We start from the raw sequence: 26,451 nt of genomic DNA on the forward strand, positions 1-26,451 counted from the left end.
TACATCACGACTCACGGAGACCGGGAGGGGGTGTCTACCGGACACTTGCGGGTTTCCCACACGGCCGCCCCCACACGCTGTAAGCGCTGAGTGTTAGCGCTCGGTTCACAAGGTCTCCAAAGCAGCCATGGGACGTGCTCAGAATAGCCTGCAATCCAGTAGAAAGTAATTTGTGTACTTTGATTGCGGCTGCAGACAAGGAGAATGAATCGCTGATAACGGTAGTTCAGGTTTACCGGCAATGTCGTCCCAGCTCGGGAGATTGTGGGGTGGAAAAAAATGAATCGTTATAAAGTTTTATAGTGCAATATGAGGCGATAGAGCTGAAATTTGGCATACCCGACCTCTGATTCAAGTCGGATCTTATGACACCAACCACATTTTCAGATCAGTTCATGACATGTCACTGACCTATGACGTCATAAATAAACTTCTGCACGGTCCTCAGATGTCACCACTTCGCAACGCCCTAGGCCAGAGGAACTTTTACAGGGAGATGAAACTTACAGGAAGTAGTATCCTCCAGAGGTCTCACAACTTGTATATCTCGGATTTTTCCTTAAAGGAAATAGTTCACTTTCACGAAATTATTTTTTTTTGCAACGGATTTATGATTTTTTATGTTCAAAATAATCAGCAAAGAAAATAAAACCTTTTTATAACAAAATATTATTTTCTATATTTTGATATAGGAAGAACTTTTCAGTTTCTGTAAGGCACACGCGATCCAGTATGAAAAGAGCATGGGTCCCGAAAATTCTTCAGAAACAGAGAAATTATCGCAGCCACCGGCATTTGGGCGATCTGCTCGATCTGATAATGTTCCCCTGAATGTCCTAATTGATCAGTACGAGAATTTCTCTAGAGTTCTCGTAGATAATTTCTCTAGTTTCTGAAGAATTTTCGGGACCCATGCTCTTTTCATACTGGATGGAAATATATGCAAGGCACACATCCTCAACGCAAGACACCTTTTTCGGGACGAGAAATAGAATATCTTTGCCTAGGGTGATCGTTGGGCTGTAAAAGCTCCTGATTTATGCTCGTCTCAGCCCAAGCTACGGAACTGCTATTCCAGTTCAAAACCCATGTTAAAAAGTGAACTATTTCCTTTAAGGTCACATGAGGTCAGCTCGGTCACATGACCTCACCATTAAAAGTCAATGGAGAAAAAATTGCTATTTTGGCGCCAGGAACGATCTCAAGTCAACCCATCTCAAGCACACGGAATCGTGATTTGTTGCAATCCTTGCAAGGTCCGATGCTTCACTTTCGCATTGTTGAGCTTGTGTGACGTCGTTTATGACGTCACTAGGGTCATAAGCTTTTCGTCAATAACTCCCGATCAAATTGAGCTAGCGAGTCAGGAAAACCACCAATTGACTCAGGAAGACTTGCCGAATCGAATGATATGCGATATGACCTCCTTCGACCAACTTCGTGACCTGGGGGCTCTGACCTGACCTTGACCCGAGGTCAACTCCTCAGGTTGATCTCACCCGAAGAAAAGGTATACCATTCGACGCGCCTGAGTGAGACGAACACGATGATGTCAGAATGGCGGCGCTGCGACCGTTTTTTTTTTTTGCAAAATTATTCATCCAAAACTGAACCCGTGCCTTGGGTCACTTGACCAAAGGCCAGTTTTACCCAAGATTACTGCACGATGCGTAAGCGGATAGGGCTTTACCGTTTACGCTCCGTACATGAGGCGGTCTTTAGGCAAAAAATCCGGCAGGCGGCTATTTTTCTGTTGGTAAAACTGGCCTCTGACCTTAGAGGTTACCGGTTGACCTGAGACCTTAAAACTGGGTGCCAGTCGCTGTGTCTAGTAACGGCGCAAACGTTCGTTGTTTCCGCGACGCTATAGCTCCATCAGGGGCGAAATGGCGAGGGGGGGTTCGCACGGTCGCACCAACCCCCTCGGCCGGCGCATATGTATGTACAAAAGCAATAGGTCCAGCGAGGGTTAAAGTTTAAAGCCCTGGGATAATACCTAATTCAGGTAGCGCGGGGCGTGGTCCAGCCGATGACTGCAGGTGCACATTTTTTTTCTGTTCGCTGTCAATGGCGTACCATAAGTGAGAAACGGGGTCCATTAGAGGGACCATCACGTATTGCCCCTTCCCGCCGCTAAGGGTGCTAGCTCTTCCTGCTCAGCACTATCAGAGACACATCCCCACAATATCGAACTTCGAAAATAATAATAATCGGCATAAGCCGCGCTCTGTCACTGTTTATAGTAAGCACTCTACGACCACTATTCGGCAGCGATGGCCTGTTGAGACACCAGTGAAGCGCGTCCTCCACGGCTGATTGGTAAAAGTGTCCGGCATTACCTCACATCAGCCGGCGCGGCGGCCTATTAGCATGCGGGAGAAGCGACTCCGTTTGCCCGAGTGACGTCGGCGCCGACCGCGGCAGCGGGCCTGTGTTTGAACAGGCGATCCGCCGTGACCCAGGGGGACCGAGCGGGGGGGGGGGGGGGGGCTGACTCGAGTCCACCGTTCGCGAGAGTCAACACTATTGGCATCGAGTGCGGGGGATGAGTTGTATAAAAGACGCGGCGATGTGCCGGGGTGCATCAGTTCTGTGAGGTATTTCCATTGGAACACCAGAGGTCCATCCTCGAGAGTCATGAAGCTGGTAAGTAGCTGGTAAAGGAGCATTCTAGGCAAATGCAGGGCTCGTTGCCATAGCTGTTAAGGTGTTGACATATTTGTTGAGCCGATTTAGGGGATCAGCTTGGAGTTCTTCTCATTCTGGAAGCCTAACCATAAGTTTTTTTTTTTTACTAATAAAAACCACTTGCCTTCAGAAGGCTTCATAAGGAGTACCTTTTCATGCTTAAAAGTAAGTACCTTTTATTAATAAATCGGGTTCAAACCTATGATACGCCATTCCCCAAATTCCGATCATTCCGCTGAACCCGCCCTTCCGTGCCGCTGACCTAGTCCCTCCGTGCCGCTGACCTTGTCCCTCCGTGCGCTGGCCCTCCGTCCCTCTGACCCCGCCCCTCCGTGCCGTTTCAGCTGGTCCTGGCGTGTCTGGTGGCGGCGGCGGCGGCCCGTCCGCAGGGAGACGGCCTCCAGTCCTCCCAGACCGCCGCCACGCTGGCCGACGCCGGTATTCTCCGCATGGAGTCCTCTCAGGCGGAGGACGGCTCGTTCCAGTACGCCTTCGAGACGGCCGACCAGATCAAACAGGAGGTCTCCGGTCAGCTGAAGCAGATCGGCGAGGAGTTTGGCATCATCATGCAGGGCAGCTACTCGTTCGTGGCCAAGGACGAGAACGGAAACGATGTGCCCGTCGAGGTGCGCTGGGTGGCTGACGAGAACGGCTATCGCGCTGAGGGAGACTCGATCCCGCAGCTCGGGGAGAACGGAGCGGGACAGCGGCTGCCGCAGCTGGGAGAAAACGGAGCCGGCCAGCGGCTGCCGCAGCTGGGGGAGAACGGAGCCGGCCAGCGGCTGCCGCAGCTCGGGGAGAACGGAGCCGGCCAGCGCGACCCGAATCTGATCGCCGCCTCCGATGATAACATCGTCATCCTCCAGTAGGAGACGCTGCTGCTCCACCGACCGACCAAAGTGATACCGCTCTGCCGTCATCAACCCGAGCAAATATTCGCCAACTGATGTCACCGTCGAACAAACTGACGCTTTCTGACTGGAAAACGACATCACTACTTGTTTGTCCAATGTCATTGCTCACTGAAAAATGTACATACAAATATACAACAGTTCACCGCAAAGGTCTTTCAAAGTGCGCCATAGTAGGGCAAGTTTATCGACATAGCTGTCATAACTCAAATTGCCAAGACTACAAAACGTAATGCAGAAAATAGCATTAGAAAACAATGCACAGGAAAAAACACCCCGAGGGAAATCTGCATAAAAATGAAATATGAATAAGCTCGTCATAAAAGTGCGCGCGGAATTCATCGTTGCCTCAGCTCACTGTGACCATTGCTGAAAACAAATTTGCTGAGCTTGCGAGCCATAGCAATGAAATAATTTCCAGCTTGACACAGCGTTTTTCACGCCTGATCACATCAAATCCCTTGTCAGTTCGACCCATCAAACATGTCAGTGCAGCACACGTTTATTCGCCATCCACTGCAGCTGATATACAAAAATACGGCGACCGCCGACGACAGGGCCGCGACGGCTGAGAGACGTGTGCCGACACCGCCGACCCTAGCCGGGCGGCGCGAGGATGTACCGGGACCGACAGACTGACACCGATTTAACTGCAAGACACCGCGGCGGTCGAGCTGGGATAGCCGTGACAGAGAGCTGAGAGGTGGGAGAGAGGGGTGAAGCCCGGACAGACGACCTTCCGGGCGATAAGATGTACCTTTCGCGCGCGCACAACAAACTCGCACGTGCCAGCACCGCTCTCCTGCATACAAAAATAACGAAAGACGCACGACTTTCCGTCGTGTCCTCGCCTTTCGTGCATCGCGAACGAAGCGTGAACGAACCGGTCCTGCGAGCCGATGTCGAGGGCACACGAGGACAGCGGCGTCCGCCCGGGTCACATGACCGTACCGTAGACACCACTGCTCCGCCGGCGTGTCAGTGCCCGGAGCCAGCTCACAGACCCAGCCACAGTCGCAGCGCAAAGACGCTGGGCTCCGACCAGCGCACGGTAGGCGATCGGGCCGGTCTAGCCTCGCGAAACCTCAAAGACACTTTTTTCCGAAAATTGGAAAACAACGCATACTAGTCGACAGAAAATTCATCAAAGATTACGATTAGTGCATTTGCATGGCTCAGGAGACATTTATTCGTAGACAAAAGTATCGTTAAAGACAGCGTTCCGTAACACTTCATAAGGGGGATAATCACAGCCGATTTTTACGCTCTTTGAATATTTTGCGGAACGATGAAATTGCTAGGTGTTGAGTATCCATTTTGCATGGAAAGTGAAATTTAGATGTTTAGACGATTCCGCCATAGAAAGCAAGTAGACAAAATCAGTTCAAAATGTCTTATAATTAGGTTAACTTTTTATATTTTTTTCTACCACTAAACATTACGTCCACTGAATGAACCAAGCCCAGCAAAAAAAGTTTTACGAGGATGAACTGAAATTAATGCTGTATCGCATGCACTAAGACACTATCTATTAGGGGAGCCAGTGAAAATTTGCAGCCACTTGCAGCCCTGGCATCCAGACACTTTTTCTTCTAAGGGTTGGCCGTGGCTTGGTGCACTTGAGCACAAGTGGTAAATGCCCCAAAGCGAGTTTTCGCGATAGCTCAAAACACCCAGGCAATAGAGAGCTGCAACCTGGCATACCTGACCTTTGATGCACGCTGGGTCTTGTGACACCAACCGCACTTTCAAGTCAGGTCAGGTCACTGATCTATGACGTCATACATGAACCTCTGCACGATCCTCAGATATCGCAACCTTGCAACGCTCTCAGTGCCAGAGTAACTTTCACAGGAAGGTGAGACTTGCAGGACTTATTGTCCTTTAGAGGTCTTACAACTTTTATATCTCAGACTTTCCCTAAATGTCACATAAAGTCAGGTTGGTCACGTGACCTCACCTATAATTCAATGGGGAAATATGAAAACTGTTATTTTGGCGCCAGGAATGATATTCAATTGTCTCAAGTACACGGAATCGTTACTCCATGCACTCCTTGCAAGATCTGATGCTGCATTTTTGCATTGTTGACCTTGCATGACGTCATTTATGACGTCATTAGGGTCATACGAGTTTTTCGTCAATAACTCCCGATTAAGTTGAGCTAGAGAGTCGAAAAGGTCACCAATGGACTCCGGAAGACCTGCCGAATCGAATGATATGCGATATGACCTCCTTCGACCAACTTCGTGATTTGAAGACCTCTGACCTTACCTTGACTCGAGGTCAAGGTCAGGTTGACCTTACGGTGGCCTCACCTGAACAAAAGTATACCATTCGACGCGCCTGAGCAAGGCGAACACGACGATGTCAAAATCGTGGTTCTGCGGCCATTTTTGCGAAGTTATTTACCAAAAACCAAAGCCGCTGCTTGGGTCACGTTATGAAATGGGGCCTTGCCGGGCGAGATTTACGCTGTTTCATGATATGTATAAATTGGTAGAGCATAATCGTTTGAATAAAAAAATGGTTTGGAAGCAATTTTCTACGGAGGTACACACCATTTCAATGTCCTACCCAGCTCATACCGTCATAAATTTCGACCTACTCTCAAAAGTATTCATGCGTTATTCGAGCAGCAATTAGGCAAATTGCAAGCTCGCCACAGAGCACAAATCCTATACGAGATAGTCCTTATTTAAAATATATGCTCATTGGATATTCAAGAAGGTTGCTCCTAAATATTGTGGTTCTAGCTTCAAAAACATGGATGTTATGAATGCCGATAGGTTTCGCGAGGCTACACCGGCCGGATCGCCCACTGTGCAGCGCAGTGCACCGAGCCGCCGGCCGTCCATGCTCAACGCGACAGCCTCCGCCATATACAGCACGGCAGAGATACCATCCTACCGTGACGAAAGATCGCAACAGCCAGCCACATAGTATTCGCACACTTAAATAAATAGTACCCTAACCTTGGTAACCCATCACACAGGCTAGGAAATATACCTAATATATTTCTGCGAGAACCTAGGTTTATGTACAATTACAGCTCTTAGTGTATTTATAAACCTGTGCCCGACTTACACCGAAGATCTTGTTGACCACAGACTGAAACACGATTTAATCAGTTTAAACGCGAATGATAAACGTGTCTCCTTGACCATGTTCCCAAATCCTTCAAAATTCACCTGGCGGCCAAAGTGAAGGAGTGGTGACACACTCGACGCCACGTTAATCACATCATTTTTTTTTGTGACCCCTCGATCGACAGAAAGACCAATTTGATTCAAGCGCCTTTCCAAAAAATAGCTTCAACAAAAAAGATATCGGACAATTTCGTGAAATAATTTTCCTCAATTTTATTAAAATAAACTTTAAAAATTTATAACAACACCAATGCCCGTGACACCAAACAACAAATAAAACTAGCCGATCCAAACTAAAACGTACGCATTAATTACCTAACGCCTAGCCATCAAACCTATAACTTGTGCACTCGTCTTTCGATCAAATCATAACAGAGCCGCCGTCGCCGACTGCCCGCCGCCCGCGCGACTGACCGGTCACGAGGACAGCCACCACCGACGGACGGACGGACGGACGGACGCGCGGACCGGACCCTACGTCTCAGTGTCGGGCTCATCGGACTTTTCCAGGATCTCGAACGAACCGGTCGACTGCTGGCTGCCCTCCGAGCCGCCCTCAGACTCCCGATGCTCGTCACCGTCCCTGAGGAATAGAGAGGAAGGTCAGTGGGTGTCCCAGGAAGCAGTTGGAATGGGACGAAACGGTTAGCCAAGTAGATGACTCGGGAAAGGTGTCGCACATCGATGCATCATCAAAAACAAAACGACGCCGATACTACCGAGTCCGTCCGTGCGAACCACATTGGGCTTCACCGAGCTGAAAAATGACATGAATTTTGACTGCTGGACCAGGACCATCAGTCCTGCCCTGTCTGGCCTCCGTGTTACAACACTTTGGAAATTTGTCTCACCCGTCTCACGCCACAGTTTCGTTCTGATACTGCAGTCACCGCCATCTACCGGCCATTTCAACCCTTCGAGGACACTGTTCTCTGTGGTCGCCGTCCATCTGTCCCATGACCCCATATTACCCAAGTCGCCTCTGGACACTCACTGTTCTTTAGTTCCGTCCTCGGCCTGCCCTCCTTCCGCCTCGCCCGGGTCGGCCTTTGGCGCCGACTCAGCCGGTTTGTCCTCAGATTTGGTCGCCGAAACATCGCCGCTCTCTCCTTCCGCAGCAGCGTCCTTCTTCTTCTTGCGCTTCTCCTTCTTCTTATCCTCTTTAGGACCCCGGTATTCGTACTGAGGGAGCAAATGTCGGGAAGCGTCAAATGCAGATCACTAAAATAATAAAAATACGCAACTTAAGTAATGCCATTTCGTGAAAGCACTAAAGTCGATTTTTAATCTAACGCAACCAGCAGTGCAGTCCGATAGCTCATCATTGATACTTCTAGCGTCAGTCTACTTGCACTTTTAAACGCCGACTCCTGAATGGTGAATGACAAGTCACAACACCGTTTAATTGGAGTCCAAGACAGAATAGCTTCTGCCCTGCAAACAAGGAGAGATGGCCTTCCCCACTCGACTGACCCGAAAGGGTAACACCACGTCCCACTCAACTGACTTGTGATCGTGTACCTCCCTCCAGCCCATCTCACCTGATACAAGGGCCAGAACGAAGCGAAGAATCCAACATCCTCGGTGAGATTCGGCAGGATCCAGAGGTGGTGTCTGCCCATGGTGACCAGCCAGACGAGGGCGAACACCACCACGCGGATCACAGAGAGAGCCAGGATGAACACGAGGAAACCGGCGGCCGCCAGCGACAGGTAGTACACGTACTCTCTGGGGACGCAGCGGACGGGGAGAGCGCTAGAGTGGCACGCAGATTCCAGCACAGCTGTGGGGAGCAGTGTGAACATGGGGAGGCCAGGTACAGCCTGACATGTTGTCATCGAAACACGGTACTTTAACAGACAAACCATCGGTACAACCGAAGAGAGCGACGTTTGAAGTTCGTCTACCTTCGACGAGCTACGAAACGCGTAACAATAAGTATTAAGTACACATCAAAGTAAACGCACATTTTATGAAACTTGACCCCTCGCAAACAATTGAAATTGAAGCATAATAAAGTTCTGGCAGCCCAATGAGCATAACCGTTGAGCAAACACGCATTGCTATCAAAACTTTATCCCACGACGGCAATAACAGCTGCGTATTTGCCGCCAGCCAGTGCAGAGATATAAATCCGGTGGTCTCTGGGGCGTGGGCCGCCCCAGCCTACACCGACAGCAAATCGATACCGGGGTGGGTGTGCACCGGGACCTTCTAGGGTCGGTAGTCGGTACACCGCCCCGCTTCCCGCCACCCGACTGACCTGACTTTGGCCGGCCACAGCGGGAACAGACACACAGCCACGATAGCCAGCACCAGCAGAATGCCCAGCAGCCAGTAGTGCGTCGGGATCGGGTCGTAGATCCACACGTAGGCGTCGTTACCGTCGACAAACACCTGCTCCAGGTGCATGTCCAGCTTGACGCGGCGCTTCGGCTTGCCCTCCTCGGACTCCTGCGAGGTCATCGAATGTGATGAATGTGCAGACAAAAGCGAGACTCATCGTCATCTTCACACTCACATATCGCATGATCTAAACTGATGCAAAGATCTACACATACACACACTTGCCATAGCAGGGAGGGCTGCATTACAAAGCACACTTCTCCAAGTTCACGCTCACTCATCGTCATCTTCACACTAACATATCGCATGATCTACACATAAACACACTTGCCACAGCAGGGAGGGCTGCTGCTTACAAAGCACACTTCTCCAAGTTCACGCTCACCTTCTTCTTTTTGGCCCTTGGTGACGAGGTGTCTCCCTCGGCGGCGCTGGGCTCGCCGGCCGGCTCGTCGGCAGCACTGCGCTCCGCCGCCTCCTTGGTCTCCTCATCTTCTCCCGAGTCGCTCTCGCTCTCCTCCCGAGTGGTGCCCTTCTTCTTCCGCTCCTCATCCTCCTTCTTCTTGAGCTTCTTCAGCTCCTTGCGCCGCAGGTCGCGGTCTGTGATGGCGATCTTCTTCGCACGGTGGAAGAACTTGTGCCGCAACATTCTGGCAAATAAGAACAATGGACGAGAATAAAATCAGATGGTGGCCAATAATTTAACGAACTACATGTGTCTTTAGTGGCGCCAGACAAACGTAACAGACATAACGACCTGAAGAGCTTAAGAAATAATACGATTGAAGTTACCGACAAACTTAATGACACATTTATTAGGCATTATGATAGCGGGCTTGGACTCTTTAAAGAAAATCGATATCAATAGACAAAGTAAGAATCGACTCAGCTAAATTTTAAACTTTCTTTCGGAGAGTGAGGGATGGGGGCAATGCGCATTTGATGTTTTAGCTATCGTTAGCATTCGACAATAGAATAAATTACTGCCGTTTTCCTCCCATCTGAGTAATAATTTGGTGATCATGATCACAGTCATTTCACCGTAAGTTCCGAGATAAAGCCATGCCTCCGACCGATCCCAGCCGGGACGCGAGACGTCTCGGAAACCATGCCGGACGGAGGGGGCGGAAGGTCGAACGAGGATCGATTGTCCATCTTTCCGGTCGGCCGTTATTGACGTGGCAGAAGGCCCGACCGCCCGGCTATTGTTTCTCCCCGGGAGCAACAGACCGGTTTTCGTCCGTCCGACAAACGACGTACGGTACTCGGTGAATCACACCACGCAACCGAAGAAATATTATGCCAAATATAAAACCAAAAGCCCTAGACTACTCCATATCAGTAATACAGTAGTCTAGGCAAAAGCAAATATTCACTGAACATTTCGTTAAGTTTCGACACCCCGCCTGAAGTCTCAGCTGCGCTTTAATCTCAAATCATTATCCCTCAGCCAGCAGTGGAACGATATGATTTACCGCCTTAGCAGCACACATTAGGAGCCCGAAAAAAGTGTCTCACATGTCCAGGAAGTCGACGACCGACTGTCGGTCTGTGAATAGGATCGGGTGCTTCTTCTCTCCGGAGGCCCAGGGTGAGTCGAGCAGCGCGTCCACCGCGCGACCGGCCGTGAAATACTGCACCGGGTGGTGCATAAACTTGGTCTTCTTGTTTGGTATATTGTCACGGATGTACTTGGCGACGGCATACTCCTCCTTGGTAGGTTTCTCCTCAAGCGGTGTCTCCTGAGAGTGACACAAAACAGATCATTGGAACAGCAATTTTTGGTAGAAATGCGAAAACAAATAAATCAAATTAGCCAGTATGATGAATGATGGGTCAAAGTGAATTTCAAAAGATGTGGTGAAACACTGGCCCCTTCAGTTGCGACCAGCAATGCTAAATAACATATACCTTTCACAGCCATTGATACAAATGACAAATCCCTCCATGATCCCTAATTCAGATTTGACACATTGAAAAATGATTCAACGTTGCATCCAACGTAGGTAATAATAACTCACCGGTGCCTTTCTTTTCACCCTTTTTCCAGACATGATTCACAACCTGGAAAAGATCAGTAAAGTCACCCACATGGAACCTGACCATGATATAGGAACTAGGGAATCTGTATTTTGCTTTGAAATTTTGAATGAAGAGATGATAAGAAGGATGAAGGTGAAAGGTCAGCAAAGAACACCGATACATGACAACAAATTTGTGCTTATAATATAATTTCATGGTTCAGGTAGAAAGTGCTGCGAGATAACCAACTTGCCTGATATATAGGGTCTACAAATTCAGGACATTCTAATGAAATGGCCTGCTTGTGCCCAATCTGCATTAATTGAACAGCTACTGCCATTATTTGTATTGCTAATTAGCCTTTAACCTTCCCGGGGGTGGGGGGCATTTTTTGCCTCCCCCCTTAGTTTTTTCGATATATCTCCAGAACCGCTGCGCCGATCGTCACCAAACGTTCAGTACCCTCCCGTGAATAGCTTTTGCACATTATGACCAACACATTTTCCAAAGACTATGATAGGTTGGCCGCTAATGACGTCGGAGTGACGTCATTTCTGCCATTTTCGACAAAAAAAAAGATTTCGCGGAAAGAGCTGTCAGGCCTACAGCTTTAGAGATACAGAAAAATATTTCAGACATAAAAGGTGTCGAATTAACAGGGCTACAAAACTGCTATCTCGGATCCTTAAAACTTTAAGATTTTGACCCCCCAAAAAATAGATACCAATTACCAGGCCCATCGGGAGAAATGGGCCTAGTATCAGGCCCATTTCCAGGGCCTGATATGGAAATGGCGGCTGGCTCAAGGATGAGCAGTTAAAGCCGATTATACGATTTAATGCATACTAATGTTTCACATGCATAGGCAGAAGGATGTGGGCACGCGTTTCATTATCAAAGAATATGCATACTACCAGGTAACTTCTTCGTTTTTTCCCAACTAAATATTAAGTATTCTCCCTCGTTTTTAAAGTACGGTGGCCGAAATCAAACGAGGAACGCAGATTTGGGGGTAGCCGGTAGGTGGGTATTGGCGACCAGACTCAAGCAAAGGTTTGTGGCGTGGAAAAGTGTCCCTTGAAGTTCTGAAACCATGGTGACGCCGCTGAAATGGCCTCAGGCGCCGTTCTCACCGTTCACCACTGAAACTCACAAAGACACATTCATTTCAATTTCCAACAACTGAGTAAAGAACCTATTGATATGATAGGCAGGAAGATAGGTAGGCAACTACATTCCAATAACCAATTTAATGACAAAAACTAAAATATCTTAATTCAGTAGGCGGAACTATGGTCAAGCGTACCCATTTTCTGGAACGCATTTTCGTTCCCATGTTTGGGAACGATAAACCCAAATATGGGAACGCCATGAAGGCATTATTTAAAACAAGAAAAAGAACCGTTAAATGACGTCCAAAAAATATAAAACGATCGTGAACCGCCTGATATTTGTCTCAATATTGTTGGGAAAGAGTTTGATATTGTAAGGCCCATCGTGTTTCAAATCGTTCCCCTATTTCTAAAGCAGTCCATCATCCGGGCCGCGAGCTCAAATTTGGGAACGCTCTCGTACACTGGCGCTGCAAGCGTTCCTTATTATGGGAACGGTGTACCCAAAATTTGGAACGATTTCACCGACGCCTTTCAGGGGCTCTTTTCATTAACAAGCATCACGTCCAACGCCGCAAATTATTGTTAACGCAACAATCATCAGATGGCCTTTCCAGCAAGACCGTCGCATGTTTCGCCCGGTCTTCTGCGCTTTTATTCCCGTCGATCTCGCAGCGGGCACCTCTGCAGGATTACGTAATTCACAACGCTCAGCAATGTTCAACAAGGTCTCCCAGTCCCATGCCTATATCCACCGTCCGCGCCGAGGGTGGAGACATGTCAAGCACCTGTCTGTTTATCACCGATAGTTGACGAGCACAAGGAAGTATCCAAAAATGGGAACGCTGAATATGTTACACCCTCAAAACACAAAGTCCCAATGAAAATCTAGTTTTTTCCTTTCTTAATGAGTGTAAGTGGCAAAAGGCCTGGTATGATGGGCACAAGGAATGATCGAAATCAGCATAAAAATTATAAATAAGCCACACAGAGCGACCTATATAAGAGAAATTCCCCCAAAACGATCATGCTTAGAAACACGGAAGACAAAAACCACGCTCATGACGCTCCTTATAAAACAACGCTAAACAGCTAGCATCCAAATAAAATATGTCTTTCCGGGCTGATAAAACACAGCTGAATAATTTTAAACCACTGAAACTGAGTTTACAACAGTAGTTCTATAAAATCACTGACGTTATACGCGGTCATGCGCCCCGACACCAAAAGTCAACAATATTACCTCGGGACTGACGCGTGTTCGCTTGCATATGTCAGCATCTGGTGTCGCTAGTATGAAACTTCATAACCAGGCAAAAATTATTCTACTTGACCTCAAAATATAAAAAACGCTTCATTTTCCTTAAAGGTAGTGTGCCAGCTTTCTTGGACCGTATGGAGTTAATGGCCCAGATAAGGAGAACCGGATTTTTAGAACTTATCCATACCTTCAAAACTCATGGAAACGTCTTAAATTCTTCAAATTTTGAGTACCCCAGTGCGAAATTCGCCCCGACGGGTTGTCGGTCGTACCCCAACCACATTTCACACCACTATGAACAATAAATGCACACACTGAAATCGCTATTACCGATATGCTCATCCAATCAAGTTTCGATAAACCCGTTCATCATCATCTCCTGCGGTTTCGAACACGCCTGTTAGGTGGCTTCTGATGCTTGTCGAGGTCGGAATTTCCAAATACGCGTGGTGCGTCGGGCCGCGCGCTCTGACTTCGGCCAAGAAAAATGCGTCAGCTGATCATTGTCATTTCTGCCACTTGCGTGTGGTGAAATGGGGTCATAACTTATAAGACGGCTTTTTCATATCAATTATTTTACATAAAATCATATTTCAAACCATAAATAATGTTCGACAGCCAAATAAAAGAAACAATACCAATACGGGCTTACAGTTTAAGGCTCGACATTGTCTATATTTATATACACTGTGGACATTGTGTTGTCTACGATTAGACAGCTGATAACTCATTCCCGTATGTCGTATGGTCGTAACACTATAATGACCTTTGCTTATTGTCACAAGTGCGCCGCATTCGCGATTGTTGCCCGACGCCTGTTTGCAGGTGAGCCCACTACAGTTGTTATACATATCTAAAAACCGAAAAACTTTTAGGCGAAAAAGGCACTATTCCAGGCCCATTTTTGATTTTTTTGCGATATTAGGTAAAAACAGAAGCTTCTTATCCTAGGAAAAATAAAATGGGAAATCTTTCAAAGGTGGCACACTACCTTTAAAATTGCATGTTAAAAGTAGTATAACCCATGTTTTCACCATTCCGTCATTTCAAAAAATCATTCAAAATATCATTCGACGGTCAATTTCCTTGTTCAACGGTCAGATTAAAGATAATTTTATAGAGACTTAGTTGATAGGTACCTACTTAAATTAGCGTGCACTTTTTTGAGACGTGATGCACTAGGTAATGAGTTTTAGTGGGCGAACGGCCCAAAAATTACCTTCCGTTCTCATAAATGAGAACGCCCATGTTCCCAAAAATGGGAACATTCCTATATTTGGGTACTCATGACCATAGTTCCACCTACTGAATTATCATGGCATACAGTTAAATAATTTAAATTGTATTCAAACAGATGTGCTGGATCAAGGCTATAAAAACCTGGTGATGAATTATGGAAAATTATAAAATACTTACAATTAAAATATATAACCAAAAATCGAATAAATTACTTTGTTTCCCGCCAGCTCCGTATCCACGCCGTACAGCGATAGCGCTAGGTCACGAAACTTTCGTGTTTTGTGTTTTGAGCGAGGTGTTTGAGGCCGTGAGTCGTGAGGTGACGTTGTCGACGCAGACGTCACATTTACAACTGCTTTTTAAACCACTGCTAAGAATGAGATAAGAGCTATACAGTTTTTTTTCAACGTTTCCTATATACATCCTGGCCTTCTCGTCGACTTTCGATTAAGAATCTTGTTGTGAATAATAAAAAATCATCATTTATTTCAGTTATGTTAACTTTTCACAAAGAGCCTTGCTAAATCCACAGTGTATATAAGCTAAATCTTTGCTAGCCTTCATTGATCTTATTCATATTATTTAGCCATACTGCCATGGACTATAGCTGACTACAATGAAGTTTTTACGCACGAAAAATATGGTTTTCTGATAAAACAAACACATCACGCAAATTACTGCCGTGCATTTCTTTTTTATATAAAGCCACATTTATCATTGGCATCAAATTAGTCGTGACTGTTATCTATAACTTAACCACCAAACCATAAGTTTGTTATTCAGTCGCTAGATAGCGCTAGCAGCTCTTTCTCACTCGACCTTTTTCTACTAGCTTGATTTCTAGTATATATAATTCAGCCCAGTTTTAATAATTTTATTTTCTGTTTCACATTTAAAGGACATTTACGACGTTTAAGATATTGCTTTTTTGTCCGTTCCTTTAAACAAAAAGGGTATTCTAAGGTAAATATCTCTATTCTTTCCTACTAAACGGCACTTCGTACTCAAAGCAGTGCAGTAAACTGTGAGCACTGTGAGAACCAGAGTGAGAACATCTCATGGGGTGTGAGAATGATTCATTTCTATTTTACTTCAGGCTGAGTGAATTTTCGAGTTTCGAGTGTTTTGCGCTGGTAAATAGAAGACATTGTAGGCTAGCAAAATGCTTCTTAGATAGGTATAGCCCATTTTATATTTGCTTGAAGAAATTCAACATAAGTGTCAGGTGAGAGCCTCAATTTTATTGATAATGATAAATTTATCAGCTTTCAACCATGTCCACCCCATAAGCTACTGACCTGATAATGCTGATGTTTGTGTGAGACTGCATCAGTGATTCCAGGATGAATATTTGTGTTTGTGTGGCACTGGTGGGCCCAGTCCGCCCAGAAAAGCAGTTGGGTGCTGCGGAGAGAACATCCATGAAAATGTGGCATCGGTAAAGCCTGTATCACTGTTGATGTATCTAGCCTAACTTTCACCTACAGTCATACAACCTACCAATTGCAATGTTAAACTACAATCGACAATCTACAATCTACCTTGCGGTTTCTCATCTACTGGCTACTATGTATAAATTATACGCCAAAACAAAAAGTGACACAGCTTTACAGATGCCAAACAGTTTCTCTGTATCTTTAAAACTGAAACTCCTCAGATTTTACTCTCCTGTTCAGATTAAAAGAAGCCCTTTGTAATGAATATTGTTGAGCTGTTTACATTTTGGACTGAAGGAGGGGCCATGTAATTTGTGTCTTTTTGGGGTATTGCTAACTACAGGAGGCACTTGCCCAAACACCCCTCTCTGGGTTTGTAAGTGTTGTCAGTATATTTTTGCTGCTGTTTTAAATCAGAATAAAAACAACTTAGCTTAACCTAGCCTAGCCCAACATGACAGATCATAGCCTTAGTTTGTTCCTATTCAGAAGTGTGAGAATGGAGAAAGTTTTGTCAAGGGCTGAGGCACCCATTTGAATATCGTTAAAATGGGAAGCAGGTGACAAATAATAACAGGGCTATCAGAAAGGGCTGAAGAAACATTGAGAATGCTGTTAGTAGTTATAAGTCAAATGTTGCCTAGCCAGCATTTAACTTAAAGACCTTGATACCATTCTTGATCAATACCTATAAACAACTAATTTATTTCATTTTACAAATTAAATTTAGTCCTATTTTTCATGTGAGTTCTTTCCATAGCTTTTCTTAGCTCTTTCATATGACCAATCAGGGTCAGTGCTAGTTTATTAGGCATTAGGCTATTGCTGCTTGAATATTTGTATTTTACTGCTATTGATTTATTAGATTCTTAGTGTAAATGCTATGCCTCATGTACTACTGGAATGACAATGATTCATTCTTTGCCAACATATTTGCTCTCACTCTCTGTTCTCACAGTTTGTTCCACCTGATTGATGCCACCAGAATTGTTCTCACAGTTGTGTTCATCTTCAATTGTATGCTGTAAATTGTGCCCCGCTTTTCCCAGTACCTGCTGCTTCCCTATGGCCTATATGGGCTGTCATCTAACCAGCCATTGCTTCCATCTGCAGGTAGTGACTGGCAGGTGCCGTGATGCCGCCTCCACCGCCGCCGCCGCCCCCTCCCGGAGCGCCGCCGCCGCCGGCTGCCGGTCCCCCTCGGAAACCGGCCGCCAAGGGGCCCGACCGGGCGGCACTGCTCAGTGACATCCACAAGGGAGCCAGGCTGAAGAAGGTGGTGACCAATGATCGGAGTGCGCCGGCTGTAGGTAGGTGTCTGACGGGAGGACGGTGGGACGTGGGGAGGGAGAGCTGTGGGCGGTGAGAGGATGGAAGAGTGTGTTGTGTGAAAGATTTGTGTTGGGTGTGACTGATGCAGATATTATTTGATAAAGACAACTCGGTGCTATAACAGCGGTAGATGGGTGGTTCGACGGTGATTGCTACGGTATTGGTTTTGACGTGGCTAGCGAGCCGTGCGTTTTATCCACGGCCTCGGATTCGACAGACCAGGTACACCAGTAGGCTTCCAGTAGCAGAGCTATGTTTCACAGCTGGTCGAGGTGTTCGATTGTGCATGCCTTCAGGCGTGTGGTCTCTCCAATAGCTGGCCCGACGATATCGGAATGGGGGCGTGGTGTTATGATCACTTTCCATATGCGCCGCTGCTGTGTTACGGGTCCGTCCATCCCCGCGGTCTTGGACATAATCAGCTGCCCTTGTCTCTGTACGATACCGCTGCATCCCGGCACTCAATGCCCAGCATCCAGGCCCCTTTGTCCCGTCCCCGGCGTGCCGCGTGTGTGTGTATCACCGTTTTGTAAACCCACTTGTCGGCTCGCTTGTTTTTGGCGACGCTCGGCCACCGCCGCTTGTGAGTCGTCGCGACGAATGCGCCCACTGTAAACACAATGGAGCGGCCACAGCCGGCTGCGTCCGCTATCAAGGCCGTAAACGGCAGATAGGGCCGCTCACGGACATGGGATACCAGCGGGACACGGCACGGCGGTGGTAGGCTGCAGGAGTGGAGATATTATCGCTTGTTTTCCTGTCGTTGCTTGTGCGTTAGTCAATTTCCGCAATGGAGCAAGTCAGCGGACACGCTTCCGCTGTTTGTAATGTGCATGACATCAGAGCATTCGTTCATTGTTTTCTATATTGGTGTACATTTCCGCACTCCTGGTGCTCTGTTGGTAACGCAATAATTCCTAGGCCGTTTCGTACTGTCATTTTCCCTTATTTTGGTTTTCTCCAGGTGGTAGATGTGATGACTGTATCCTAAATCACGCTTTGGGACAGACAAGTGGCATTCGAGACCACTTGCCAGCGACTGAGCTCTATCGGTGTCATTCGGCCGTGACCTTGTGTAAGTCGCCCAGGACGGGTTACAAACCGAGCTGGTGACACCACCCCTGTCCCCCATCCTCCTCCAACAAGGAACCCTGTCGACCAGGGCAGTGACGTCACCCTTTAATCCGTCTGCCTCCGACTCGGGAGTGTAGACCGGGCTATTTGTTTACACAGCCATTTACGCCGCCCATCGGCCGTCCCGGAGCCTGCGGCAACTGCTGCTGCCGGTACCGGCTCTTTAGATGGGCACATCCCGGGAGATGCAGGCAGGCTCGCAGTCCAGACCCAGCTGATGAGCGTAAACACCGTCCCGGACGCCGTACACGCGCCGCTTTGAGTCACTCTCCGAAAGCCGTATTTAGCGCTGTGGCGTATCGTTGCTGCAGGGTTACTGTCGGTGCGCTTCTAAGGCGTCTTCTTAAAATTGTAGGTGCGCTAAATCCGTAGAACTCGGTCATTAACCCCTCTCATGCAGTAGGTACTGTGCTGGACTGAGCTATGACGTGATATGTTGGTTGCATCTCCCATTGTCGGAGCTCTTTCTTTCCCCCACCGTCTCACCGTCGCTGACCATTAGGTAGGTACGAGTTTCACTACGGAGTGGATCATTCGTGCCGTGCTTCCTGTGTGCTGTCTCAGAGGCGGCGTTTCCCAGTCTACCTTCATGCTGCTGGGACGGAGGCGGCGGCCGCGGCTGGGTGTGGCCTGTTCCAGGTTTCTCTGTTTCCTGTGGCCGCCTCACCCGCCGGCCGGGGGCGCGGCTTATGGGGAACACGAGAGACGCGCGTGATAGGCCGCACAGTCGGTCTCTGGAGTTCCGTGATCCAATTGAAACGCACAGTTGAGCTATACGTAACCCCCCTAGGCCGAGATTGTGACCCAGCTCTAGCCCAGTCTGCGAACACTACGAGAAGAAAGGCACTTCCTAACGGCCCGCGAATATTCAGCAAGTTCTTGCAAACCCCGTAACGCCATTAACAGACCTAAATTTGAGACACTTTGGGTCTGTAGGTTTGCAACTTGCATCGCTCGCTCTCATATCCAATTTAACCCTGCTCTGCGTCCCCCTCCCCCGGCAGCGGTCATTGCTGCTGCTGCAGGGGGGGAGGGGAGGGGGGGGGGGGCTGTGCGTCGCAGAGAGCAATCAGCTGTCGCTCACTGACAGTTGGAGCCTTTCACAGCGCGCTGGACTCCGGCCCACCCCACTGCATTGTGTCTATGTGTGGACAGCTGCCGCTCTTAGTCGCTATGTTGGGGGTCGGCTCGGGTAGCGGGCGGGAGTCCGGTGGCCGGTCGATTTGGGAGGTCATCCACCCGTGAGCTGAGCCTGACACTCATGAGCTGACCGGTCGAAGAGCTATCGAGCATGAGCTGAGCGGTCTACCCCTCTGGCTGATCAATGTTCTCTTATGTTGGGCTGCGCCTGCTGCGCTACTGGTAGAGTGGGGCTAGAGACGGACGCTTGCTCTCTGAGAACACCCGTGTCGGTGCATAAAAAACTATTATTTTTCCAGACACGATTGTTTTATCACGTCAGGTTTGTTTGCATTCGATTGTTTTCAGACAAGACTGATTGATAGTGATTGCTTCGATATGCAATTCACGACGATAAGTCATATTTCTCTACTGCCACAAATATTTCAGTTTGGTGAGGATTATCAAATGACAGATATGACATTCTAACACCCATGACTAAGCAATAAATGTGAAACGTTGGGTAATTTCTTGCGTTTTTATCCCTTTTAAAATGAATTCAAAAGTTTAGGCCATACATGCACTTATATGTCACATGTCAGTTTGGCCTAACGTATGGCTACCGGACGTGCATTTGTGTGTGATTAATTCCTGGCTGTCAGTACTGACAGTTGGTATTGGTCTGGTTCATATCTGGGCCGTTATTTGGGCTGGACCGACCCGTCCTGAGCTGAGTGCAGTCCTCGGACGACGCAGGGGGTGGGCATCGTTCGGAGTTTCGGCGCTAATTAGGCAGACCCGCCCGCCGGGGGCATCGTTTAGCCGCCCGTCTATCAAGCGGACGGTATGGTTGGCGACGTAGCCTGCTGTTGTGCTACAGATATTGTCCAGTACAGAGACCCGCCTTTCCACACTGAAAGTAGCTGTGCGTTGTCGACCCTGTCTGACTGCCTGCTTGGCGCTTAGCCCTTGCGGCCAAGACAGGTCCGTCACGAGTTGACATTTAGTCAAACGGTCGGCGCCGTCCTCGGCTGTGAGACAGTTGTCAGGTGTCCAGAGTTCTGTTTCGTCAAAGCTTGGCCGATATCAGAGCTAATGGCCCGCAAGTAAATAGCTCGCCGTGCATCCCTGCCCAGATATGGGAGTAGACGGGGGTTCACAGGGGATAGATACTGGGTTTTAGCGTATGCTGCGTAGTGCTGATAAGAGCTCTCCGTCTGTGGATCAGGTAAACGATGTTTGTGTACAACTATCCGTTACCCGGAAATAATTAGATTAAACAGTGATGCATGCCTACCTACGTCATGTAACATCACTATTGATTTGCTGAACCACTTTGAGACCCACCCGGCATGTCCAGTCCAAATCACGATTGATTTGCTGAACCACTTAAACCCTCGCCCGCACATGGGGGGGGGGGGGGGTGGTTGCCACCCCCCCCCCAGGCAGTCTTTCTGCTCTGCACTCAACATTTTTAGAGCTAGGAGGCTGATTTTTCGTATAGCTGCTCGTCTATCCTTTCTTGATGTCCACTGAAAATTTCAAGTTTCTGTGATTTTTGGTTTCGGAGATATGACCTTGTTTTTCAGGTCATGTCATGACCCAAATGGCCAATTCTCAACATCTTGCGTTTGCCATGGGCCTTGTGAGCTTTTGACACCCTGATTTCGGCCTTTTTTGCCAGTCTTACCTCCCACCTATCATGGAACATGTTGTTCGACGATGTACAGGGGTCAAGGTCAGGGTCAAGGTCAACCTAGGTCATCTAAGATAATTGCGTGTTAGGCAAGCTGAATTTACTTTTTGTGAAGTTTTTTTGACTGCATTTTTGGAAAAAGCTTCTCAGATCATGATTTCATGTGATATGGACCCAAAAACAATCGGTGCACACATCAGTATACACACAGACACACACAGACATACAAACACATATAATTGACCTTGACCTAACTTGACCTGAAATGACCTCAGCAGCAAAATTCTGGTCGGATAGTGTGACAAAGAGGTTCTAGCTGGCTTGGCACCAGAAAACAGCATCGTCATCGGTATTTGATAAGCAGCGCACTTGATATCCAACGGTGACCCAAAACAGCAACATTTTTTAGTTTGACCTGACCTGGAAGGTCAATGACTGACCTGAGAAGGTAAAACTGGGTATCATTGGATTCGTCTCTTCCCAAAGAATCTTTTTGGTCTTTACTGCTAAGCTCTATCTCCAACAGGAACGAAATGGCGCGGGGGGGGGGTGGCAACCACCCCCCCCATGTGCGTTCTAGGATGGGAAAATGGCATGTGCGGGCGAGGGTTAAGACCCACCGCCCCGCCATTCAGCGGGCATGTCCAGTCCAAACAACCCATTGCCAGCTCGACAATCACGGCCTCAGTGTCGGCCGGCCTTCCCGGTACCAGTTCTGGGACCCCTGCCTGTGCACCGCCGGTGCTCCGTGCAGTGGCGATCAGTGAGTCATGGCTCTCCCAGCTGGAGGGCGTCGCCTGCATGGTGACCGGATCACGGCGCGGCCTTCTATGGACGCCCGGGTCGAGAGTGGGGACCCGCCCCCGGTTCTGCCCGCAGCCCCGCCCATGGCGTTCGTAGCTATGTCTTAGGTTCGATTGAACCTTTGGTGGCTGGGGTGATATCACGGTTACCCTGCCTTTGGCTGATAAGTTGTCGTATGACGTCATGAATCATGAGATGTGTGAATATGAGAGCTCCCGTGGTGCAAGGATGTCGTCCAGTGTCCCAAAATTGAGTTTTGTCATGGGTGTCAGAGGGGAAAAATACCCACCAAAATGGGGGGGAGGTAGAAAACTGCTGATTCGATGAGATCTAAAAGGAGTGAGAAACAACAAAAACATGTATTTTATTCTAGGGTGTAGAATGTTTGATGCTAAACCTGGCATCCACACAACTGCTCCTGGTAAATAATCCTAAGTTTTCTTGGTTGGGAGTGGACAATTATTCTTAAATATTGGTGGTAAGAGTGAAAAATGAATTTAATTTGGATGTCGTTTCCCAACCAAATCGACAAATTTTGGGACATTGATGTCGTCCTTTGCTATCTGACTTTTTATTCTGTCTTGTCGAGCCGAATGCAGTTGAGTTTCATGGGAGCCAATTTTATCAGCGCGTAGTCAGTGCTGAAGGCGATAGGTGGTGCAACTGCAGATGAACCTACAGACAGGGTCCGATTATCGCACAGTATCGCGCTATTGTCTCACGGCACTGGTCTCTGGCGAACCTGCCACCGCTGCCAGTCAGATCACTGATCACTGATAGTGGTCAGCGATCGATCAGAAAGGCTGCAGCGGTGGTTGCTGAGTCGGAGCGACGCCGCTTTTCACAATCGCTCTTCCGTGGGAAACACACAGGGGCCTCCCGTTGGCATCTCTAGCTAACTCCGCGTCATCGGAATGACTCCCGGCGGCACCTGCCACGTGCTGACGTGTCCACCTGACAGCTCAGTTCCGGCCAGCGCACCTTGTGATGACGTCATTTACCGTGTCACGGACGTCCTCTGTGTCACGTGATGGAACGGTATGAGGTACCCACACGGCAGCTGGGCCGCGCCGGCAGCGCTGGCGGCCTGTAGGCGCTCCGTTAGTCGGGTCGGTCGGTCGGGAAACTCCCGGTCGACCGAACCGTTTTCCGGCTTCCTCGTCCGCCCTGCCTGTGTGCTTATCATTGGGTCACTGTCTGTCTGCCGGTCGCATGGCGGGTAGGATAGGTAGTTGGTCTGTGGGTCAGTGGGTATATGTTTGTTGGGTTGTTGACCCGTGACCGCTCTCTGGCTGTTGTCATTGCACACCTGCGTGCTATTCGGTTGGCCAGTCTGCCGTCGTCCCGTCCTTTTGGACAGCGGTCTGCCGACAGACTAGTTTGAATGGAAGGTCCTTCCTAGTTACCATTGCACAAACCAGCTGTGCCAGCCGGCTCCTGTTTCATCATGGATTGGATACCTCCCCCCGCTGCTGTGTGCGCATCAGACTGGTTCCTGACCCGCGATGTCTCTCGAGTCTGACCGGTCCTCGTTCCTCACCGACCGGTCTGTATCGTACACTCCCCAGTGAAAGTGGCCCGTGCCGCCGGTGGAGTCATCACTCGTCATCCGCTCCGACTCGGTGAAGTATCAGAGGGCGGAGTCGGCACAGTCGGAGCGGCGCTCGCTGATATAATGATGCGGACTGTGTGTGTACAAACGGCCGTATCACTCGGCAGGGCGCGGCGTGTCGCGATAGCGCACTAGCGCAGCTCTCCGGACCCACATGGTTCCGATCAGGCTTCCCACCCCTCATCCATTGATCGGGCTCCTTGCATTAGTGATGCGCTGGTCAGAGATTTGTCTGCTGTATCGCGGTGCCGCCTGGCTAGGTGTTATGCCTGGCACTGCGGGATGGTCTGACCAGACACCGCCCGCCCGCAGGGATCTCCAGCGCGGTGATGGAGCACTGTTGTGCTCTCATTCCTCGGCTGTCACTTCCCTCGTATCATAATCGCATCACACCGCTGGTTGACAGGCAATGTGAATCATGGCGAGCAAGGGGCTGTTTAAATACCTGGTTCAACTGAGTACCTTCCTACTCGAGTTGAGTGTATCAACTAACAGATTCGCCTTGTGGCGTATCGAACGACCATTACACCATGATGCAGCTAAATCTGATTCTCGTAACGCTAGCGATATGATAGGTTTGATTCATAACTGTTCGAAATCACCGTGAGGAAACAGCCCAACTGTTAGCTAACGTGCCCGGCATTCTTGTCTCCCAGCTGACCGGCTGGCCGATTTGTGGCGTCCATTTTTAGCGGTCGGATAGTCGCCGTTTCCCCGTTCAGTATCGGTCGGTGGCCTCTGATCGGCGCTGTCGGCGCTGCAGCCAACTGGAGACCGGCCCAGCGGCCGCCAGCTGTGTGGGTTGGTGTCGAAACTCACCCACTGGTGGGATGTGGGCCGGACCGCGCTTACGAGCTCATCGCTCACAGCTTACAGATCATGGTGCTTACCGCTCACAGTTCACAGCTCACGGAGATGATGGGTTTCACTGGTTTCAGCCGAGGATAGTTTCTGGTTAGCTCCCCCCCCCCCCCGTCTAGCTCTGGTAGAGCCGCAGTTTCAGATCCACGCCCGCGTACGGAGGGGCGCTGTGTGTGACGAGGCCCTGCGCTCCTAAAGGGCTAGAGTCAAAAGCGCTGGTATCCTTTGAGTAACGAGGACAGTGCTGTAGCTCCACCTTGTCCCACCTGGCGGACAGACGGTGGGTGCGGATGAATGGCCGATGTGTTGACCAAGAAGTACTGGTGGGTAATTTTGAGGCCGACGGTGATCCATGGCGTGTGCTGCGGCGCGGCGGTGAGTCGGCGGTTCCAGTCTGGTGCCTTGATACCGGTCTGTTTGCGGTGTGCCGCCAGCTCTTTCCCCACGTTCACTCTATGAAGTGGCGGTCGGCAGACTCCGCTGAGCCCTTCCTGCGGTCGTCCTGGCACAGAGTCGGCCTCTGCGGTCACCCCACGCGCTGCGTTAGTGCCTATCCTCAGACGGGCCGCTCCCCCGGTCGGGGTGGGGGCGCGGCCTCGGCGCCGGTACGCCCCACCCAGAGAGAGCAGCCGGCTCCCACACACACGGCAGCGGATCCCTCAGACGCCGCCGCCGCCGCCGCCCGGCAGCAGGTCTGTTGATGCCGCCCGCCGCACGTCATATGCTAATGCCAAGGTCTCGCCTCGGTCCAGCCGCATCCGGCGAATAGACGGCCGGATAATATGTCTTGGAGAGTTAGCGGAGTGTGATCGCCCGGCACGTAAATTGTGGTCTGCGCTGCCTATCAAGTACCTCATTAGAAATTAGTGGCAAACAAACATCCTGCTTGGATGATACCGACTTGAACTGGTGCTGATTAGGTTCGCAGATCGCACGTGATGATTCTTCACGTCAGATACGGAACGCGTCTTTGGCACAAAACGCACAAGAAAACTCGTCTTTGTTGATGTAGCGGCGCTGACTTGACCTTCAGGATGGCGGTGAGGACGCCGGTGGCTTTGCTCTGCTCGCCCCGTGTGTCAGTTGTTACAGACAGCCCGCTATCGGTAGCTTCAAGACAGCCGTCAGCGACTCCAGACAGCTAGCTCTCTGTCAGTAGCTTCAGACAGACAGCCGTCATCAGCCTGCTCGGCCCGCCGTCATCGGCCCTCTCAATCTGCCGTCAGCCGCCGTTGGATCGGAGGTGTCAATTGCTGTATCACGCGCCGACCGCCGCCGTTTGAAGGTCGGCGCATCTCTGGCACTGGCTCGTCGACTCCCAGGGGGCGGCAGGTCCGGCCTGGTGACGCCGGTGATGCTCATTGCTCAGGCGATAGTGATCTGATGTCCGGGATTGATTCCTTACCAAACTATAGACGGCAGCCGCTCACAGGTCAATGAAGGACGGCCGCCGCCCCGCGATCATCGCGCCCGCCATCATATTGGTGTCGAAAGCCATGCGCGGATCGGCGGCGCGACCGTTGACTGCGGCCGGTGCGGCGGCGCGGCGGCGCGGCGGCGGCCTGGAACCGTAACGTCAGGCGCGTGCCAGGTCGGCATCGGCGCGGCGCGACGGCCTCATAGACGGAGCGTCATACCAGAGCGGTGTGTCGTCAGTGGAGGGGAACTGATACCGCCGGCGCTGACAGAGCAGGCCAAACAGGGCGGCGCGATAACGGAACATTGATTT

At 49.5% G+C, this 26,451-nt stretch overlaps 3 protein-coding genes across 5 annotated transcripts in view; 2 read left to right on the forward strand and 1 right to left on the reverse strand.

Moving 5' to 3' along the window:
* The first annotated feature begins 2,582 nt into the window (after window positions 1-2,582).
* On the forward strand, window positions 2,583-3,751 carry LOC122385306 (larval cuticle protein 1-like). The gene is made up of 2 exons (XM_043373479.1): window positions 2,583-2,646; window positions 3,033-3,751. Exons 1-2 carry the CDS (start codon window positions 2,638-2,640, stop codon window positions 3,555-3,557), a joined length of 534 nt encoding a protein of 177 aa, XP_043229414.1. The 5' UTR covers window positions 2,583-2,637; the 3' UTR covers window positions 3,558-3,751.
* A 2,881-nt stretch (window positions 3,752-6,632) lies between these two features.
* LOC122385307 (translocation protein SEC62-like) lies at window positions 6,633-15,078 on the reverse strand. Of its 3 annotated transcripts, none has more exons than XM_043373481.1 (8): window positions 14,906-15,078; window positions 11,116-11,158; window positions 10,613-10,836; window positions 9,480-9,744; window positions 9,012-9,202; window positions 8,290-8,476; window positions 7,743-7,930; window positions 6,633-7,331 (listed from the first exon to the last, which is right to left on the reverse strand). In XM_043373481.1, the coding sequence occupies exons 2-8, from the start codon at window positions 11,146-11,148 to the stop codon at window positions 7,223-7,225; spliced, it is 1,197 nt and encodes a 398-aa protein (XP_043229416.1). In that variant the 5' UTR covers window positions 11,149-11,158; window positions 14,906-15,078; the 3' UTR covers window positions 6,633-7,222. The 3 variants fall into 3 exon arrangements, with proteins under 3 accessions (XP_043229416.1, XP_043229415.1, XP_043229417.1); XM_043373480.1 differs by having other exon boundaries at window positions 14,941-15,038; XM_043373482.1 differs by lacking the exon at window positions 14,906-15,078 and adding an exon at window positions 14,199-14,216.
* A 664-nt stretch (window positions 15,079-15,742) lies between these two features.
* LOC122385324 (WAS/WASL-interacting protein family member 3-like) overlaps window positions 15,743-26,451 on the forward strand; it is a 41,862-nt gene continuing 31,153 nt past the window's right edge. Inside the window, exons 1-2 of the mRNA XM_043373522.1 lie at window positions 15,743-15,953; window positions 17,278-17,474. Coding sequence (XP_043229457.1) covers window positions 17,300-17,474 — 175 coding nt within the window. The 5' untranslated portion in view covers window positions 15,743-15,953; window positions 17,278-17,299. The remainder of the gene's footprint in view (window positions 15,954-17,277; window positions 17,475-26,451) is intronic.

The sequence above is a fragment of the Amphibalanus amphitrite genome, unplaced genomic scaffold (genome assembly GCF_019059575.1).
Source record: "Amphibalanus amphitrite isolate SeventyFive unplaced genomic scaffold, NRLGWU_Aamphi_draft 000214F_arrow, whole genome shotgun sequence".
Classification (NCBI taxonomy): Eukaryota; Metazoa; Arthropoda; class Thecostraca; order Balanomorpha; family Balanidae; genus Amphibalanus; species Amphibalanus amphitrite.

Excerpts from the sequence above, each read along its gene's own strand:
- LOC122385307 (XM_043373481.1), bottom strand. The coding sequence starts at position 11,148 with ATGTCTGGAAAAAGGGTGAAAAGAAAGGCACCG. Across the intron at positions 9,745-10,612 it reads GTCGTCGACTTCCTGGACAT|AATGTTGCGGCACAAGTTCT; the intron begins GTGAGACACTTT and ends CTTATTTGCCAG. Across the intron at positions 7,332-7,742 it reads GAGGACGGAACTAAAGAACA|GGACGGTGACGAGCATCGGG; the intron begins GTGAGTGTCCAG and ends TCTATTCCTCAG.